At 44.7% G+C, this 17,860-nt stretch overlaps 2 protein-coding genes and 1 long non-coding RNA gene across 12 annotated transcripts in view; 2 read left to right on the top strand and 1 right to left on the bottom strand.

The window, feature by feature from the left end:
• Positions 1 to 5,474, top strand: part of LOC136004415 (zinc finger protein 532) — a 34,904-nt gene extending 29,430 nt beyond the window's left edge. For all 10 annotated transcript variants that reach the window (XM_065660893.1, XM_065660889.1, XM_065660887.1 and 7 more), the window contains 3 exons: positions 1,362 to 1,474; positions 2,133 to 2,280; positions 3,209 to 5,474. In XM_065660893.1, the coding sequence (XP_065516965.1) occupies positions 1,362 to 1,474; positions 2,133 to 2,280; positions 3,209 to 3,703 (756 nt within the window). In that variant the 3' untranslated portion in view covers positions 3,704 to 5,474. The remainder of the gene's footprint in view (positions 1 to 1,361; positions 1,475 to 2,132; positions 2,281 to 3,208) is intronic.
• LOC136004417 (uncharacterized) overlaps positions 1 to 12,564 on the bottom strand; it is a 28,043-nt gene extending 15,479 nt beyond the window's left edge. Inside the window, exons 1-2 of the long non-coding RNA XR_010608455.1 lie at positions 12,315 to 12,564; positions 10,647 to 10,749 (exon numbers count right to left, since the gene is read on the bottom strand). This is a non-coding gene — a long non-coding RNA (uncharacterized LOC136004417). The remainder of the gene's footprint in view (positions 1 to 10,646; positions 10,750 to 12,314) is intronic.
• Positions 12,565 to 12,833: 269 nt separating this feature from the next.
• LOC136004416 (signal peptidase complex catalytic subunit SEC11C-like) lies at positions 12,834 to 16,676 on the top strand. Its single transcript, XM_065660897.1, is given in 8 exon segments — positions 12,834 to 12,960; positions 12,963 to 13,010; positions 13,013 to 13,101; positions 13,521 to 13,630; positions 14,096 to 14,245; positions 15,556 to 15,675; positions 16,038 to 16,095; positions 16,490 to 16,676. Coding segments are annotated over 8 exon segments (756 nt in total). The 3' UTR covers positions 16,544 to 16,676.
• The last annotated feature ends 1,184 nt before the right edge of the window (positions 16,677 to 17,860 follow it).

The raw sequence follows: 17,860 nt of genomic DNA, 5'->3' as shown, positions 1-17,860 counted from the left end.
CACAGCTTACTGGGAAATGTCTGCACACACAGACAGACAGATTGACCTTTCCTTATGCTCTTCCTGAGCTGCTGAAGGCAATCCAGCTGTAGGATAGGAGGATTTGTAGCCCCCTTATTGTGTCTCTGCCTGATCTTATAAGTGCTGTTTAAAATAACAAGCAAAAAGCTATTAGCCAGACAAAGGGTGGCTCCAACAAGTCCCTACAACTCCTGGCTTGGTCTGTGCTCAGCCAGGTAGGCAGATGCTGAGCTGCCCAGGATTTGTAACTAACTCATCCAAAATCCTAGTTGGGTCTATCCAGAATTTTCCAACGATTTTAGAGCAAGTGTGGTGGTGTGGATGGTTTCCCCAGTGCTCTCAGAAGGATTGGCTCCTATGAGCACTGAGAATAAGCACAGTGCAGAATGTATTCATTCATGCAGTGGCATCATTGAGTATGCACTGTGTGTACACACTGTCAGGTTCTCACCTTTAACAATTTAAGAGCAAAATATGTCGGTTTCCTTTTGTTTTAATTGGCCTTTAAACAAGAAAAGGAAGTCGAGACTGTTCAGTACTGCACCTCTAACAGCATTGTGTTGACTAGCCCCAGTTATATTACCATATCATGCTTCTTAATGGGCTGCCTCACATTTGCATCCACGACCTTTCAGAACAGCTTTGCTTTCCTTCCCCGCTTTCCACGTAATAGCAAAAGATCTCCCATCAGCCTGAAGCAGCTCCTTTAGCCATACAGACATCACTTCTTCCTGCACACAGATTTCCAGCAGTAAACAGTAATCCTCAGGGATGGCACCACCTCTGCAGGGCTCCACTGGAGCTGCTCCTGAGCAGTGCAGCCATCATAGAAAATTCATAGAATTTCACAGACACGTCCCCCACACTGGCATTGGACCATTCCTCTCATTTCCTCATGGATTTTCTGAGCCCTGTTAGTTTGTCAGTGTCTGTGATGTTTTGCTTTGGTCTTTATTCTGTGCTCTTCACCCCTCCTTGGTGCTGGGAAAGGACAGGTTACTTCTTAGAGAAAGCAAAGCTCTCAGTGTACTGCCTTTACTGATCCAGAAATTATCCACTATCTCCCTTGTGGCTTTTATGGAAGAAGTTCTCTTCATCCCCAGTCTGTGACACTGGTTTACAACTGGTTGTAGGTGTGTGTGTAACTCATACTGGCCACACTGCTTTGAAATGGGTCCAGGTCCTCTGACTTCTGCAGCGTTGCTGTAGGAGTGGTGTCACTTGCAGGTATGCTACCAACATTGGTGAGTGGTGTTTCTTCCCTGTCAGCAAAGGGTTTGACACGTGCACTGCTTTTATTGAGTGTTTTTAATTAATGTTTTTTTCTTCTTTTTCTAAAGCAAATGAAGAAACATCCATGTCGACAGTGTGATAAATCTTTCAGTTCATCCCACAGTTTATGTCGGCACAATCGGATCAAGCACAAAGGCATCAGGAAGGTTTATACCTGCTCGTAAGTTCCACTTCCATTTATGTAGAAACCAACAAGAAACCCTGTTAGTGTCATTTAGTTCTTAGTCCTATAAAAACGATTGTCCCATTCATTCAAATGAAGGTGGGTATTTAGATACACAACTCAAACTACTGAGGCTCTCCTGCCTGCATAAAGCATAGTAGGCTGCTGAGAAGGCAGGTATCTGAAGTCAGCTGCCTCTCAGGGGCTTTGGCAAGCAAATCTAAAGCTTTCCTGAGACAAGCCACCATACAGACTTCCTGTTTCTCTCTTCATTCATAGCTCGGTATGTATTTGCATGCTGTGGAGCTGAGTTTGGAATTCTGCAAAGGAAGCTGCAGCAGCTGTCTGTGGCTGAAATCATAGATCCTTCTCTGTGGTAGCATGGTCTGTGCTGTCTAACAGAACACCCAGTGGTGTGGGAACATGAGCCTGTCATGCATAGCACAGCATTCCAACAACCTGGCTGCTGCTCTTGGTTGCTTGATGCAGCTGATGCATCAGGTTGTTTCTATGGCTTGTACTGTGTGTTTTGCCTCCATGAGCTGGCAAGGCTGGCCACTATTTATCCTGGTGTATGACAAGCAGCAAGGGTCTGGGTTTTGCTACCCTCTGAGCAGAAGAAAGCTCACTGTGGTTTTCTGTGGTATATCTGTAGGCACTGCCCAGATTCAAGACGTACTTTTACCAAGCGGTTGATGTTGGAAAAGCATATTCAGTTGATGCATGGCATTAAAGACCCCGACGTGAAAGAAATGACTGAATCAACAAATGTGGAAGAAAGGGAAGTAAAGGAAGACACGAAGGTAATCTTTTGGAAGGTTCATTCAGTCACTGAGAGGGGATTTTTTGACAATGCCCTTAATATCATGCTTTAACTTTTGGTCTGGCAGTTGGACCAGATGATATTTGTAAGTCCCTTGTAGCCAAACTATTCTATTCTGCTTTTCTGTTGATGGTGAGCGTTAGAAGGAAAGCAAAACTGACAGCATTGTCCAAAGACTTGTTACATGCAGAGATTAACAACGTTTTCAAGTGTTTTGGGCTCTGAATGATACAGGATTTCACCTGTGATGACATGTGCAAAGCTGACAGCAGAGACACAAACACATCTGGATTTTAAAGTGTACTATTATCCTTTGCATGACTGTCTTTCAGCCCAACATATTGTCATATTAAGTGCTGAAAATATGGCAGCTGTCTACATTGCCTCCATAAACACCATGGAGCATACCTGAGCTACCTAGGATGCAGAGGATTCTTGAGGAATATTTGTGACAGAATAACAAAGAGAATCTAAAACATGATCCATGTAACTAGTTTAAAACATTGTGCATGTTGATTCATGCTTTGGCAATATGTCAGTCTGGTTACTGACTATCAGGAGATCATCTGCCAAGTCAAGTTCAGGCATGAAATCATGCTAAGTAATTAAAATGGAGTTGCAGAAGGTAATGCTGATAAGTTCCTAGACTGATACTCTACGTTCTGCGTACAGCTGAGCTCTCACTGGTGTGTGTGCTTGGGTGCACACACTGCTGGCAAACACTAATTCAAGTTTATAGAGAGCATTAGATACTGTGCTGCTCTCAGACCTGACAAAACAAATGTTATTTTTTGGCAATTTTTTTCCCTTATCACACAAAAGTTTTTTAAGTTTTTAAGTCACAAATAGTGATGAAAAGAGTTGTGTGTTTACACACTTACATGATACACTTTCTGTGGCTTTTATAGGTTCCTAGTCCAAAGCGTAAACTGGAAGAACCTGTACTGGAGTTCAGGCCTCCACGAGGTGCAATCACTCAGCCACTGAAGAAGCTAAAGATCAATGTCTTTAAAGTTCACAAGTGTGCTGTTTGTGGCTTTACAACAGAAAATCTTCTCCAGTTCCATGAACATATTCCTCAGCATAAATCTGATGGCTCCTCGTACCAGTGCAGGGAATGCGGACTCTGCTACACATCCCATGTATCCCTTTCCAGACATCTCTTCATTGTACATAAGCTGAAGGAACCTCAACCAGTATCAAAACAGAATGGCTCTGGGGAGGACAACCAGCAAGAGAACAAAGCCAACCATGAGGAAGAGTCATCTGACAGCACAGCGTCGGACAGAAAGTGCAAAGTGTGTGCAAAGACTTTTGAAACTGAAGCGGCCTTAAACACTCACATGAGAACACATGGCATGGCCTTCATCAAGTCAAAAAGAATGAGTTCAGCTGAGAAGTGACCAGAGGACTTGGGACGCAGAAATCTCTCTCCACATTGGAATACTAAGGACATTTTTGCTACAGAAAGCTCAAGATATAATAGTGTTCACAGGACTGTTCAGGCTGTTGCAATATATTCTTCATAAAAGTGTCCCCTTCACCTCATTGTCTATACCCTCAAAACCATTGAAGCAGTATTTGAGTTGAAAAGAGTTTGTATATATTTAAACTAATAACTTTTATACTCTTTGTTATGTGTTTGTATCGTATCTAGTGGCAAATTTGGGTTTTCCTGTTTTGTTTCTGTTCTTTTTTTCTAGTAAGTTCCTTTTCAAACAGAGTTCTGAACGTTGGGGCAGTTCCTTCACTTCTCATAAAGTGTTTCTTGTTCAGATGCTTCCGAAGGCAGGTTCAGCTGATGGAAGTGAATCAGAAGGCTGTTCCTGGAGGGGAAGCAGGCTAAGGGAGACTTTACATTCGAAGAACTTGTGCTTCTACATGTCTAAGGAAGCTTTTAAACTTTCTTTTAGATATATATAAAAGACAAAACCAAGATAAAGTAGCATTGCACATGTGAGCTGCAGTGCTGGGGTTGGGTGGCAACACCAGAAGAGGTGCAGACCCCTTAGAATGCTCAAGTACTTTTGAAAAGTATAATTGCACAACTTTCTGTATCATGAAGTGATTTTTTAAGCCATCAGGTGCTTGTGCTCAAAGCTCTCATTCTTCCAAAAGGGCTGGGCTGCTCTGGAGTTAACAAATAAGATGTGGTTAGAGGAATAGGTTCCTAACGATATTTTTTGTCATGTAATTTATTCATCACTCTGTAGGAGTGATTACGCAGCATTATGTATGTTCCTGTATTTCTGGTATTGAAAGAAACTAGTTAACCCTTGCCACAGGGGTTGGCACTGCCCAGCTCTGCTCATGCCAAACGTTCTGGTGCTCAGTGTGTGGAAAACCACAAGCATCAGGAAGCTGACACGCAGCCTGTGTAAGTCCACCAGCCCAGGCAGCTGGTTCAGCCCTTTCTGACACGTGCTGGTATCCCTGGCTGTGCTTCACCACCTACAACAAGGTACCACGCTGTCCCTTTCATATAGAGTTCTCTGTGAGAGTTATATTTTTGGTTTGGTTTTGCATTTTATACCTTGTATGTATCCCTAAAAAAGCAATTTTGTACTTTTTTTTAAAACAACTGGTGTATATATAGATAGCTGCATGATAGCCAGTAGTAACTGTTCGGTTCCTTAAAGTCTTGCTGCTGTCGGATGTTACTATACACTATGTCCATTACGACTGTATTAAACACATTTCATATGTAAATAAATGTGGAGCATTTTGCCCCAAAAGATTTGTGAGATTCTGTTATTTATCATTAAATTTGAACTGTTTTAATAATGGAAGTGTTTGGAAAAACTATGGATCCTTCTAAGCCACCTCTGTGAAACTCCTTCAGCACTCTGGAGACTGTGTATCAGATACATTAGTTCTGCTTTCTCTCCTCATACCCATTCTTAATTTGGTCTGTTGGTAAATGCTTGTTACCCCCTTTAGAGTACTCCATGTGAGTGGTTATGAGGTACTTCTCCATCCTGAAACACACAGCCAGCGCCGCAGGATCTGTGTGTAATGTGCACTGGCCATCACTGCCCTCTCCATTGAGTGTATACCTCCTGAACACTTGTTTGTTGATGTGCACTGTCAACTGTACAACAAATGAGTTCTCACTATGCAGAATGGTGTTTTGTATACAGTGAACAGATAATAAAAGTTAAATTTTCACAGCCATTACTAATACTTTGGTTTCTTTTCCCTTTTCACTGAGTAGCACCTGCGAGGGATGCTGTGAACAGTAAGTGATGTCACTGTTGGTGCTGCCAAGAGGCAAATCACTAAGTTACTGACAGGGCATATGAGAGCTGCTGAGCAGGATGTAGAATGGCTCTGTGCTGGTAACCCACTCCCTATCTCAGACGTGCAGTGCAGTGGGTGTGCAGACACTCTGCTGACAAGTCTGTAAGGGCTGTGGTGCTGTGGGTGCCAGGCACTGCCCTGGGGTGGGCACACAGTTCACCCTGGAGCGGCGGGGGTCCCATTATCCCCAGGGCTGTGCACGTAGCATGGAGACAAGTCCATGGCTGTAGTACTTGTGGAGCAAAACCCACACATAGTACTTGGGACAGTTTTGCTGCATCTTCATGGGGACAGGCGCTTACTTACCAGTGGGGAAGGAACAGAAAATGACATCATGAGAGTTTACAGTGCCTGGGGAGGCAGCATGGTGCCAGCCCTTCACACTGTGAATGGGGCCATACTCAGACACTTTCCAAAGCATTCAATTTGCCAGCAACAAAAACGCCTTTGAGAAAGGCTGAGACACCAGCTGGAAGGAACAATAAGCCAGGAGAAGTGGGACACCGGTCAGCCAGAGCTGCCTCATTCCCTGCAATCAACCCCATAGGAAGCAAAAGCACATTGCTCAGGGAAAAGCAAACCCACAGCAGGCCCTGGGGCTCTGCTGAGCCCGACTGCTGGGCATTCAGAGCCACAGAGCCCAGCTGCATGTAGCTCTAAACTCAGCATGTTCAAGTGAATGAATACACTTGTGCTGTCCATGCACACCCCCTCTAAGGCCTGCACTGTGTATCTGTCTCCTTTGTTGATGGTTATTGGGCATGATGCACATACGCACTGCCCACCCTGCACAGGGGTACACTCTTGGTGCTGGTCTGGCCTTGCTCAGGGAGGTTCTGAGCATTGGCCTGGCCAGCAGCCTTCTTGCAGAGGAGGTAGAGCAGAAGTTGCATCTGGCTGATCACAGCTGCTGTACTTGAGGACTTGCCTGTGTTTTTATTCTGGAGGGCATTTACAGATGCACAACTTGACCTGCCGAAGGCCCAGATCTCAGTTCTTAACCTCTGTGTATCTGTGGGGAGTTGAGGCCTATTTAGTTTTAAAAGGGTTTTTATATAACTCTGACCTTTTCATGCTGTTAATATTACCTTTCTCAGTACACTCAGCACACACACGCACCTGCCAGGCCAATAATGGGACACAGAAGAACCTATTTTGCTTTAAAACCTTTCTCAAATATTAGGGCAGTTCAGAAATCAACTCTCAGTATTTGAATTTCAGATTATTACTAAAAGGTTATGTGTCTAAGCTCCCCAAAGGAGCAAGGGTAGGGAATGGAGGGAAAAGAGAAAGAACTACAGAACATGGCAAACACAGAGGGCACAAGCATAGTTAACCTACATCCCTCGGCTCCACTTAAAACCTGGGTTATGTAGCCAGAGGTGGATGAAGTAGGAGCAGGAAAGAAGGAGCACTTCTTCCACTGCTATGGGCTGTTCTGAAGAGACCTGGTAGAACAAGGCATTGGAAGTAACCCAGATCCATCTAGAAAATGAACAGGAGGCACTACAGTTTTCTTCTCTGATCCCCAGGTTCCTACTTTTGAAGGAAAACTGTATTTGAAGCAGTAATGGGACTATTAGATCCTTCACAGCTCTGGCCCTTAATGTGATTTGGCAGAAGCCTTTATGCAGTTCATTTATTTCATATTCTCAAATTCTACTCTTGTATTTTGTGGTTCGAATCCAATGGTGGGAAGATGGATGCACTGCTTTACAAGTGTTGCTGTCTCTGAGTCTGGCCACCACTCAGCTCCATTGCCACAGCTCTGTGTGCCAGATTAATATTGAAGTACAACAATATTTCCTAGTTGAAGTGACTGTCCCTTTCCCAGTTAAAATGCAGAGCAGCCCCTGATGAATGCATTCAAGTTGCAAGTGGAGGAGCTACTATCTCAAAATAGCCCTTGGTCATTACATTTCCATACTGTTGCTGTTAGCAAAATGAGAAGAGCCCTTTATAAGCACAGAAACATCTCCATCATGCAGCACCAGCATTGCTCTGGATGCTTTACACTCGCTGAGATGCTGCCCACACATGATGTGCTTCACTCATGTAATGTCAAGCACTTTCCAAATCTCAGGAAAGTCAAGGCACAAGCATCAAATAGCAGATTCTATAGCCAGAGGCCAAATTTGTGTCCACTGAACTCAGTGACAAGGGGCCAGATTGTCTTATATGGTGCTGTGACCAAGGCCTTCAAGGGCCTTCACATATGTAACACTTCATAGGCAGTGTTCTACCCTCAGTTCTTCGGAGCAGATGAAGCAGATAAACAGATATTATTACCAATTACTGGTGCTACACTGCTCATCTTCCCAGGTAATACAGTTACAGCAGAGAGAAGAGCTCACGGAAAAGTCATCATAGTTCAAGACACTGAGGTGACCAGAAAACAAGAGCTGCACATAAACTTTGGGAACTAAATCAGAACTGTTCAGGAATTAAAAAGCATTGTGAAGGCAGAGGAGTGACATGACCTTTCTTTTCCCTCATCACTAAATTACTATCAGCCTCTGAGTTTTCCAGCACTGTACAGCTGTGGCTCCCAGAACAGTCATGCCTCAATCTGGAAGCAGACAGAGGTTTCCAAGGTGTTCCTGGTCTCCTGTATCACCTTCAGCCCTGCCTAACCCGAGCTGAGGGAGCTCGGGTTTGTGAGAGCTCCCAGATCCTTCCAGAACCAGTTGCACTTAGGCTAGGATGTTTTCTAAAGATGTTAGATTCTGCTGTGCTGAAAGAGAACTGATCACAGGCCAAGAGGGCAGAGGTAGATCTCTTGATTTAACCACAGATCAGGTCTGTCTCCTTGCTTCCCTACAGAGGTACCCTGGTGGAGATGACAGCAAACACTTCACAGCACCAGGTCCCTGTTACAAAGACATCAGCACATCAATGCCAAAAGCACTCAAGAAACATTAACCTTTATTGGTAATGCTTACTACAACCCCTGAGACTGTTTTCCTGCTTCACAGGAGATTCATCAGGTATTAATATCATATTGTGATGAATAAGAAGTGATGCTCTGAGCCAGCGCTCCAGTACATGACTGGTGTTCCACGCAGTGGGGCTCCTCAGGGTCCCTCCTCATGTCACACACAGCAGCAGGGACGCTCTGGAGCTGGATCTGTGTGAGGGCTTTGGGCACATGTGGTTGTGTCTCACCATGAGCTGCAGCCCCAGGGATAGGGCAGAGGCAGCTCCAGGCTGGCTGGAGGCACAGGTAGAGCCTGATTCACAGGACAGGACAGGACAGGACAGGAAAGGAAAGGAATGGAACTCTCAAAGGCTGTTTACAAAAGAATCATTGCTGAGGTCTTTTAGATTCTAAAACTCTCTCTGTCCAGCTAACATCTACCCTTAAAGCAAAGAAAGAAGTTTTATTGAGCTAAAGGGCAGAGTAATCTGAATATGATACAAACCCAACAGAAGACACAATGGCAAAATGAGAATGCCTGTGGGAGGTATGCACCGAAAACAAAAGATATACCAGAGCCTTCCCAAGCCCCAGGGGAGGGTCTGTACTTGGACTTTCTGTGACTGAAAGGTGAAGCCAGAGAAGCCCATTACAACCCCAAACATGAAGTTCTCCACTTCCCCACTGAAAGGTCACAGAGTCCTGCGTGTTGGGTGCCCAGTTTTAAGGAGCCTTAATATGATTTCAAAGGCAAGACATGTAGTTTTGCCTGAGACCACTCGGTGTGTGGGCTAACAGAAGCAGCTGAAACTCAGAAATGACTCTGAAGAGCAAAGGTGTGTGCCTGGGGCCATATTCCACCAAAGTATTTTTCTTACACAGAACAAAGCCCTTCAGCACATCAGTGGATATCGTGTGTGTGAAAATGAATGAGACTGAAGTGCTGGAGATAATGAAGCCACATGTAAACCACACAAGAAGGAGGGAAGAGGGGCCCAGGACTCCCTGCCGGTGCTGCAGGAGAGCTGTCAGCATTCCTGTCTTTGTTTGAACATGATTTCATATGGAATGAGGGTACTGAGGTAGCGGTACATTCCCTCAGCTCTGTGGCTCAGAAAATGGTGTAATGATGCTTTTCACTTACTTGCACTCAGATGCAACCACTCATACAGGCAGCTTAGTGCTCCAAGTATTAGAATAATCCAGAGAGTGGTATTGGTGTAAGTGGTATCCTGTTGCTTTTGGACACCACTCTCTGTATTACTGGCTGCTCTAACAACCTGTTGAGCAACAGGAATGGGCAGCAGAAGAGTTCCAAATGTATTTGAAGAGTGCTCACTGAGGAAGTCAGTTAGTTACTGCATTTATTCTGTGCTTTACTCACCGTGGCTGCAAATGGACTCCAATGGCTTTCCTTATTAACCTACATTGCCCAGCTCAGGTGCAAGGTGCTGGTTATTTGCCCATGACCAATCTCTTTGAAAACACAGAGCCGTCATTCAAATATTATCCATAGAGGTAGCACTAAGGCCTGGCTGTTTGCAAAGGTCTGGCAAATCAGCCAGAATGTCAAGAGCTACATTTTCCTGTGTACTAAAAAATTAGCATCATTTTATAGGTGCAGAGCTCCAGCAGATCTGCTGGACAAATATTGAAGCCAAACATTCACAGGAATGGAAGATTTCAAAACACATGTAACCTTTAATAACCAAAATCATTAGATGAGGAAAGAACAAAGCCACCAGCAGAAGGGGGGTTTCCCTTGTTTCACCATGAACAATGAGTGAGTAGAAGTGTTTTCTGAGCTTTGGAACTGAAATCAATGGCAAACTGATACTAGGTCCCCAGAATGAAGTGTGGGTTTGTGCCTTGGACAAAACGATGTCACATCTCTGTGACTTCCTGAGCACAGAGAGACTGCACACAGCTCTATTTGTGCGAGGGTGTAGAAGCACAGTCACATCCTAAGTCTTCCTGTCCCCTTTGCATCAGTGAAACCCTGCAACAGCCTCAAAAGTCTCATGATTAATTCTAGGTTGCAGCAGCCACAAGAGAGCACAGCAAGACATCAACCAGCCCACATGCTTCCAGCCGTACCTTCTTGCACTGGTCTGGTCTGTATTTCATACCTGAGTAGCAGCCCTGGAGGATTGCAGAGCATGGTTCAGTTAGAGAGCTGGGTCACAATCCCACATTGCAGCACTGCACTGGGCAGTTGTTGAACCAGGAAATCTGAAACAGTTCATGGAGAAGATACTGGTAAGAACCCAAAGTACCTCAAACATGACAGCCAGTGTGAAATAACCTTGCAAGCATATTATAAATGACGACACTTGCTTAGAAGAACTGGATAATAGAAAAGGGTCAAATATTTACTGTTAAATGTCAACATATAATTCAATGCAAAGTAATATTTAAATCTATTCTACTTCAGTAGGAATTTGGCTGTGGTACACAGTATTGTGGAACAAAAGCTGGAGTGTTGTGGGTTTTTTCTTATATTAAGGCGTAAGTGACATTCTACACTAAAATAATGAATTATTTTAATAGCTGAAGTGAAATCTACATCTATAACCACAAGAAATAACATAAAGATGGCATTCCAGTGGCAAAGTAATTTTAACCAATCTTTGAGTGTCAGGTTGGTTAGAACCGCCTATGAGTTGCAGGTCTGAACTCAGTTCTGCTACACCTTGGTATAAATCAGTGGTGTATTCAGTGAGAGGTTTAGGTTTACTCTGGTTCAAGTGAGAATTCAGCCTCTTTTGCTCGAAAGGCACAATTTTCTGGGCAATCAGTGGCTGTTGGAGGAGCAAATGAACAATCAAAGGCCTGGATGACTCTCCTGAGGTAACAAGTCTCACGTTTGCGTCATGGGTAGGAGGTAACCAACAGCTAAACTGAACTGTGACCTTTATCATTCCTTTTCTCTGTCTTATACGGACACATCCGTAAACTCTGCAGAACTCATATGTCATAGATGTGCATGAAAACCAACACATGGCTCCAGATTCTGTGGTTCAGCCACCCACAGGATGTGCTGTGAAGTCTCCCTCACACTGAGTGTGCTTCCTGATCACCATTTAATCTTTAAAGGAGAAACCCTCTGTTTAAAGACCAAAACCGTGTCCAAGTATGCTGGATGAAAAAGCTGCTCCAAGGGAACAGCAGAAAAGCTGTCACTGGACAAGCACCTGCCAAACATTCCAGTGGCAGATCCCACTCCTGAAGAGCAGGTAACTTTGTGTAATGAAGATTGGGATTAAAAAGCTCTGGAACAAAGAGAATTCAGCCACCTCTGAGTTTGCTCTGGTGTATTTTCCTTCTGGCTTAGTAACTGCTTCTGAATCCCACATCTGCTCCAATGGGGATAATGGCAAATTGTGTCACGTGCTTTGGCCACCAGCAGGAAGAGTCTGGCTCTTTGTTTATTCAGGTATTGCTATACATTGACAAGATCCCCCAGAGCTTTCTTCTCTCCAGGATGAGCAGCCCCAGCTCTCAGGCTCTCCTGTGCTCTAAGGCCAGTTCTAGCACTGTTGGTCACTCTTTCCCAGCTGTCTGCTAGCAGTACGTCTGGAGCAAACACTTTTCCACCCTCCTTCAGGCAAACTTTTTGCTCCCATTTATCTCAGTAGCATTTCCCGAGCTCTTTGCTCTCCCTTTGTCATATCCACTCTTTGGGAACTCCTTCAGAACTCGTTGAAAACCCAGTCCAGTTCACCTCATTCCCAGGAAACCGACAAGCCCCGGGCCATGACCTGTCCCTGTTCTGCTGCTGGTTGCTTCAGACTTACGCGGCTATTCAAATGAAGAGCTGGAAGAGGCTTCCAGAGATCATCCGCTCAGCCCTGCTGCATGGGAGGGAGTCGACCTCCAGCAGATGTTGGTGTGTCTGCGGGCTCCCTGAGGTACATCCCGCTCCCGGTGCCTGCGGCAGGGAGCTGAGCTGGAGCCGCGGCAGGACCCCGGCCGCCGCCATCACCTTCGCCTCACAGCACTGCCCCTCAGCAGGGCGCCCCCTACCGCCAGCCCGCTCCTGCCCCTCCTTCGCCCGCCCTGCCGCGGCTGGCCAATGAGCAGCGCACACGCAGCAACGGTACCAGAGAGAGGTGGCCGGCAGCCGCCTGACCCAAAGGACAGGCGAGGGAGGCCGGCGCCGCCGTTGTGTGTCGCTTCCCACACGAGCCTGGCTCATTCCGCCGTGTCGTGGGATTCTCAGCTCCCACCGAGAGCCCCCTCCAACACCAAACTGGTCAGGCACCTCTGAGGGCAGGCGCAATGGGCTTTGTCTTCAGGACCCTTTGCTGCGATGCATGCTGGGAATTGTAGTTCAAGTGTCGCGGAGGCCTAGTGAGAGCGAGTGGGGCGGTGTTACTAGGAGGACTACAACTTCCGGGGCGCACGGGGCTTGCTGCGTCCATCTTCTTCCGCTCCGGCGGCGGCGCGCGCAGGACTCGGGCAGCGGGCTCCTTCCGCCCCCCGTAAGGAGCCGCTGGGGAGGGCGCCGGCAGGTTCCTGCCCCCGGCCCGGGGCTCCGCCATGGATCTCTTCGGGGACCTGCGGCGCATGAACAAGCGGCAGGTAGCGGCCGGGGCCCGGGCCCGCGGGGCGGGAGGTGGGGGCCGCTCGGGGGTTCTGGAGCTTCGGGGCCTCCCGGAGCTGGCCCGGGGTGTCCGGAGAAGCTGCGGCTGCCCCATCCCTGGCAGTGCTCAAGGCCTGTGTGCTAGAAGCCTTTGCTGGTGAGTTCACTAGCTCCTAGCGCAAACACGTGGGAGCATCTCACGGGCAGGATAAGCCAAGGTTGAAGCGCACGCTGGATCTATGCTGCAGTATGGTGTGTACGGTTGCGTTGGCGCTCCAGCCAACAGCTTCTGTTGGAATATGATTGTAGCATGGAAGTCCACGTGCCTGGAGTGTGGGTCCATATGGGTTGAAATTCTCTGTTAAGCTTTTAAATGCAGCACAGTAACTTCGTGGAACGATTGTCTTGTTTCATACAGCTGTATTACCAAGTCTTAAACTTTGCTATGATTGTGTCTTCTGCCCTTATGATATGGAAAGGGCTGATCGTGGTTACTGGAAGTGAGAGCCCCATTGTCGTGGTGCTCAGGTAAGTGAATGTAAAGACTTTTTTTGTTCAAGTCCAAATGTGATTTTTGTCCTGTGTCTCCTCCCCTTCCCCTTGGATAGATTTGGAGTTTAGAGGCTCACCTACTTAAAGGAGCTCTCAAACACCTCCTTTCTCCTAACTCTAGTTTTGTAAGAGTTAGGTTGCTTTTCTAATTGCAGTCTAGTTTTCACTGCAGTTTGTAGAAGCAGTGGATATGTGACACCTTTGAAAATCCAGGTCGTCTCATTATTTCCATGAGGCAGTAAGGAAGCCTTCTATAGGCTGGCTCAGCTTGGGGCTTGCTGAGGCTTGGGTTGTGCTAATTGTCTGTGCAGTGTTACTGAATGGATGTAGCAACACATCTCAGTTAAAATTGTGACTTTATTTGTAAGAATTAACTTTGTTTTCATAGTGGTTCTTCCATTTAACAGAATACTTACAGTCTCCCTCTCTTTCTGTTTGTAGTGGCAGCATGGAACCAGCTTTCCACAGGGGAGACCTGCTCTTCTTAACAAATTTCCATGATGACCCAATCAGAGCTGGTGAAATAGTTGTTTTTAAAGTTGAAGGCAGAGACATTCCAATAGTTCACAGAGTAATCAAAGTACATGAAAAGTAATGCAATTTGGCATTTTCCTTGTTTCTAAATGTGCTCTCCTTCACCCCAGCTTTTGATCATATTCTGATTTGTTGGTATTTGATGACAAAAGGCAGTGAGGCCATGCTGGAACATAAGTCATCTCTAGAGTGTGATCCACGTTTGTCCCCAGTCCTGTGGCACACTTCTTGAGACCCTGACTCCTGTTCCTCGTCAGAGGTTTGAAGTAGCTAAATCTGTGCCAAAGGGGAGTCCAGTAACACAAGCTGTACCCGTTGGTTTTGCCAGCAGTAGCAGTATGGGAGCAGAGTCTGCTTCTGATTCTGCACGATGGAGGTTGCAGACGTTGACGTACTTGCTCCTCAGGAAGTGCTGGCCACGAACTGAAGGTGTTCATCTTTTGAGAAGTATCTGTTCTTCAGTGCTTTTTGTAACAAATCTGTACATCCAGGAACTGCCTTTTTTTAATACCTAATTTGTCTTCATGAAAACTCCTTGTTTCCTGATATCACTCCTTGCAGTTAGCAGCTTCTTGAGCAAAATTAATAACTTAATGATTTTATTTAAATGGGAGCATTGAACCAAAGTCTTGCATGCATCGCCTGCATGTCTGCCTGTTGCTTCGGTGAGTGACTAGAACTGTGTTAGTGTTAGTGACAAAATACTGAATTTGATGCAGCTTTGCAGCTGCTTTAGAGGGTCTTCAGTATCTGTTTCCATCAAAGGAAGGACAGCTTTCTTTTGCCATAAATGTGATTACTGAGACTTAAACAAGTGTCTAGAACTTAGAAGCAAATTGCACTGTGTTGTTATACCACTTCCTTCCCAAGGGAAGAATTTCAGGGTCTACCTCAAACGAAACTTGTGATTTAAGTTAATTCTCCAAGGTGTGATGACTTCAGGGGATTTTGCTCCACAATTTGTGCAATGCAATTAAAATAGACACAACCTCTTAGTAGAGACTATTCAGCATTTCAGAGTTAACTTTCTGATCTGTTGGAAATGCAGAGGGCTGGGGTTGTTTCTCTCCGATAGGCACATACAGCTTTTGCTCTGGATGGACAATATCCCTTTCACGTCCATCGTGTCATTGCCTCCATTAAATGACAATCTAGGAACGTTTTTAAAACACATTTCTTGTTAAAAATCTATTAATTCTGTCAGTAAAGTCTGTAATGTTAATGATTTAATGGTGTAAATAAGCAGGGCTGGAAGTGAAAAGTGCTACGAGATTAGATAACACTGTTTATCTGTGTTGTGCTTTGTAGATGTTAATTGAGGCTTTTATATTAAGTGGTATTTAGTTTATCACCTCTTTGCCTTCTAGAGGAAATGGGAACATCAAATTTCTGACTAAAGGTGATAATAATGAAGTCGATGATAGAGGCTTGTACAAAGAAGGTCAGAACTGGTTAGAGAAGAAAGATGTTGTTGGAAGAGCAAGAGGGTAAGTAATGAAAATGTTCTTGATGGTTTAATAGAAAGAAAATGTGGAACTTGAATCACTTCCACTGTTGGTACAAAGTGGGTCTGGTATTGGGGGCTTTGAATTTCTTAAAGAAAATGGGAAGTAAAGTACATGTAGAAGTTGCCTCTGTGGTTCCTCTCACCGGTGTGGATCTCTAAGATACATCTTGCATAACTTGATTAATTTTTTTATCTAAGGGGGGGAAAAGCAATTATTTCCCATTCAGCCATCCATTAGTGGCAGGATAAATGGTTGTTTTACACCAACACTGAGTAGCATTGACAGGTTTCCGTGTAATATTTTAGGGTTCATCTTACATTCAGCTGCTTTGTGAATTACAGGTTTTTGCCTTACGTTGGGATGGTGACTATAATAATGAATGACTATCCGAAATTTAAGGTATGTATGCAGACATTTTGGATACTTTAGAATAGCAAGTGAAGATAGTAAGAATGTTGCCTATAAGAACACGTTAATAAATGTGGTTCTGTGTTTTGGTACCTAATGTAAAACAAGCTGTGTGCTCTTGCTTGTTTTAGCCTGTCTGTTACACAGTAGAACTTAATATTAGAAATAATCTGAAAACTTTTAGTTTGTAGGAATTCCAGAAGTGTTTGCAGTTGTGGTGCCTGTTTGTAATGAATATGATCACATTGAAATAGTCCTGTAAATCTGTAGGAACCCAACTCCGTAATGGTGTACTGATCTAGATGGTATAATGTTGGACAGGGCATGCTTGGAACACTTTGTAAGAGAAATTATAACCTCCTTTATTCTCTGTTTTCTCTTGCAGTATGCTCTGCTGGCTGTAATGGGAGCATATGTACTGCTGAAACGTGAATCCTGAGACAAAGGTCACTTGGTTCTTGCAGAATTCCAGAGTTAAATATACAGGGGGGAAAAAACTAATATATTTCAGATCATTTCTGTATACAAAACTGTGCAAGTTTCTGTCTTGTCTGAATAAACTGATGAGTAAAGCTGTTGCGTGTTGTTAATTATGAAATGGCATGTGTACTACCTTACATAAATGCTGCTTTCGGTTAGGCTTTTGCCTGCCATGTTCTAAAGCAGCTTGTGGCACTCCTTGAGATGCTGCTGGTTTCGATGAAGTGGTGCTGTGCCTGAACGCACCTTCTGCCTCCTGTTAAGTATTTTTGTTTCCTGATTAATCTCTCTTTTCATGACCATAGACAGTGTTTTGATCAGTGCTTGCAGGGACACAGCATATGGGTTAGGATGGGAAGTGGGTTGAGGGTGTTTAGTCGGACTGATGCCTGAAGAAAGCTGTCCAGGTAGGGCTGACAACAGTAAAAAAGAAGGGGTATTTTTGATTAAGAACTGAGAAGTGGAAACTCAGAGCTTTTCCCCTGGATTTGAAACATGTTCCTTAGTGCTGTAGGGACACATAACCTGGTGGCCTGATTTTGAGAGGCCTGATTTTCAGGGACTCTGTGTGTTCATAGCTGTAGGCATTCTGCCTTTGTGTTCCCAGCTATAAACCAAACCTGGCAACAAGATGTTGTGGGGCTTTGTTAACACCAGTAAATTGCTGAGTGAATAGCTCAGTAGTTCACTTCAGTAATATTACCAGTATGGGTATGACATAAGTCATATTCCAGTGTTGAGGCTGTATTGTGTTCTCCTATCATCTGATACCTGAATAGTGTTAAACATAAAGTGGCTTTTTCATTTAAAAACTTGCCTGATCAGTGTTTTATATGAAATTCTGGCTTTTTCTCTCCTTTCTCTTCAAATGTTGGTGGTTTACCCTCAACAAAGCAGAATCTGTTTTCCTCGCTTGCTTTGTTTTGTAGCCTTGATAAGGAACAGCATGAGGCTTCTTCCAGTGGCGTGTTGTTTCTTCTGTAATCCCTTAGCTCTACAAAACTATACCCTGTTACAGAATACTGGCACCTCTTCTGTTGTAAAGCTACTGCTGAAGGCAGACAACTGCTGCATTTTTCCAAGTACTCCTTTTGTGTCCTACTGAGCAGTTTTCATGACAAACTGTATTATAAAAATGACTTATTTTGTGTCAAATTGTGTGGAAATAAAATTGGCTATAATAAATGGCATGTCAGAATAATTTAGGTATCTGTAATGCAGCCTTCCTGGAAGTGCACCATCACAGCTCAGAAAAAGATTAGTTTTGGAGAGGGTG

This window comes from Lathamus discolor, chromosome W (genome assembly GCF_037157495.1).
Source record: "Lathamus discolor isolate bLatDis1 chromosome W, bLatDis1.hap1, whole genome shotgun sequence".
NCBI lineage: Eukaryota > Metazoa > Chordata > Aves > Psittaciformes > Psittacidae > Lathamus > Lathamus discolor.
The sequence above is the reverse complement of the archived record's forward strand: the minus strand, read 5'-3'. Positions and strand labels throughout refer to the sequence as shown.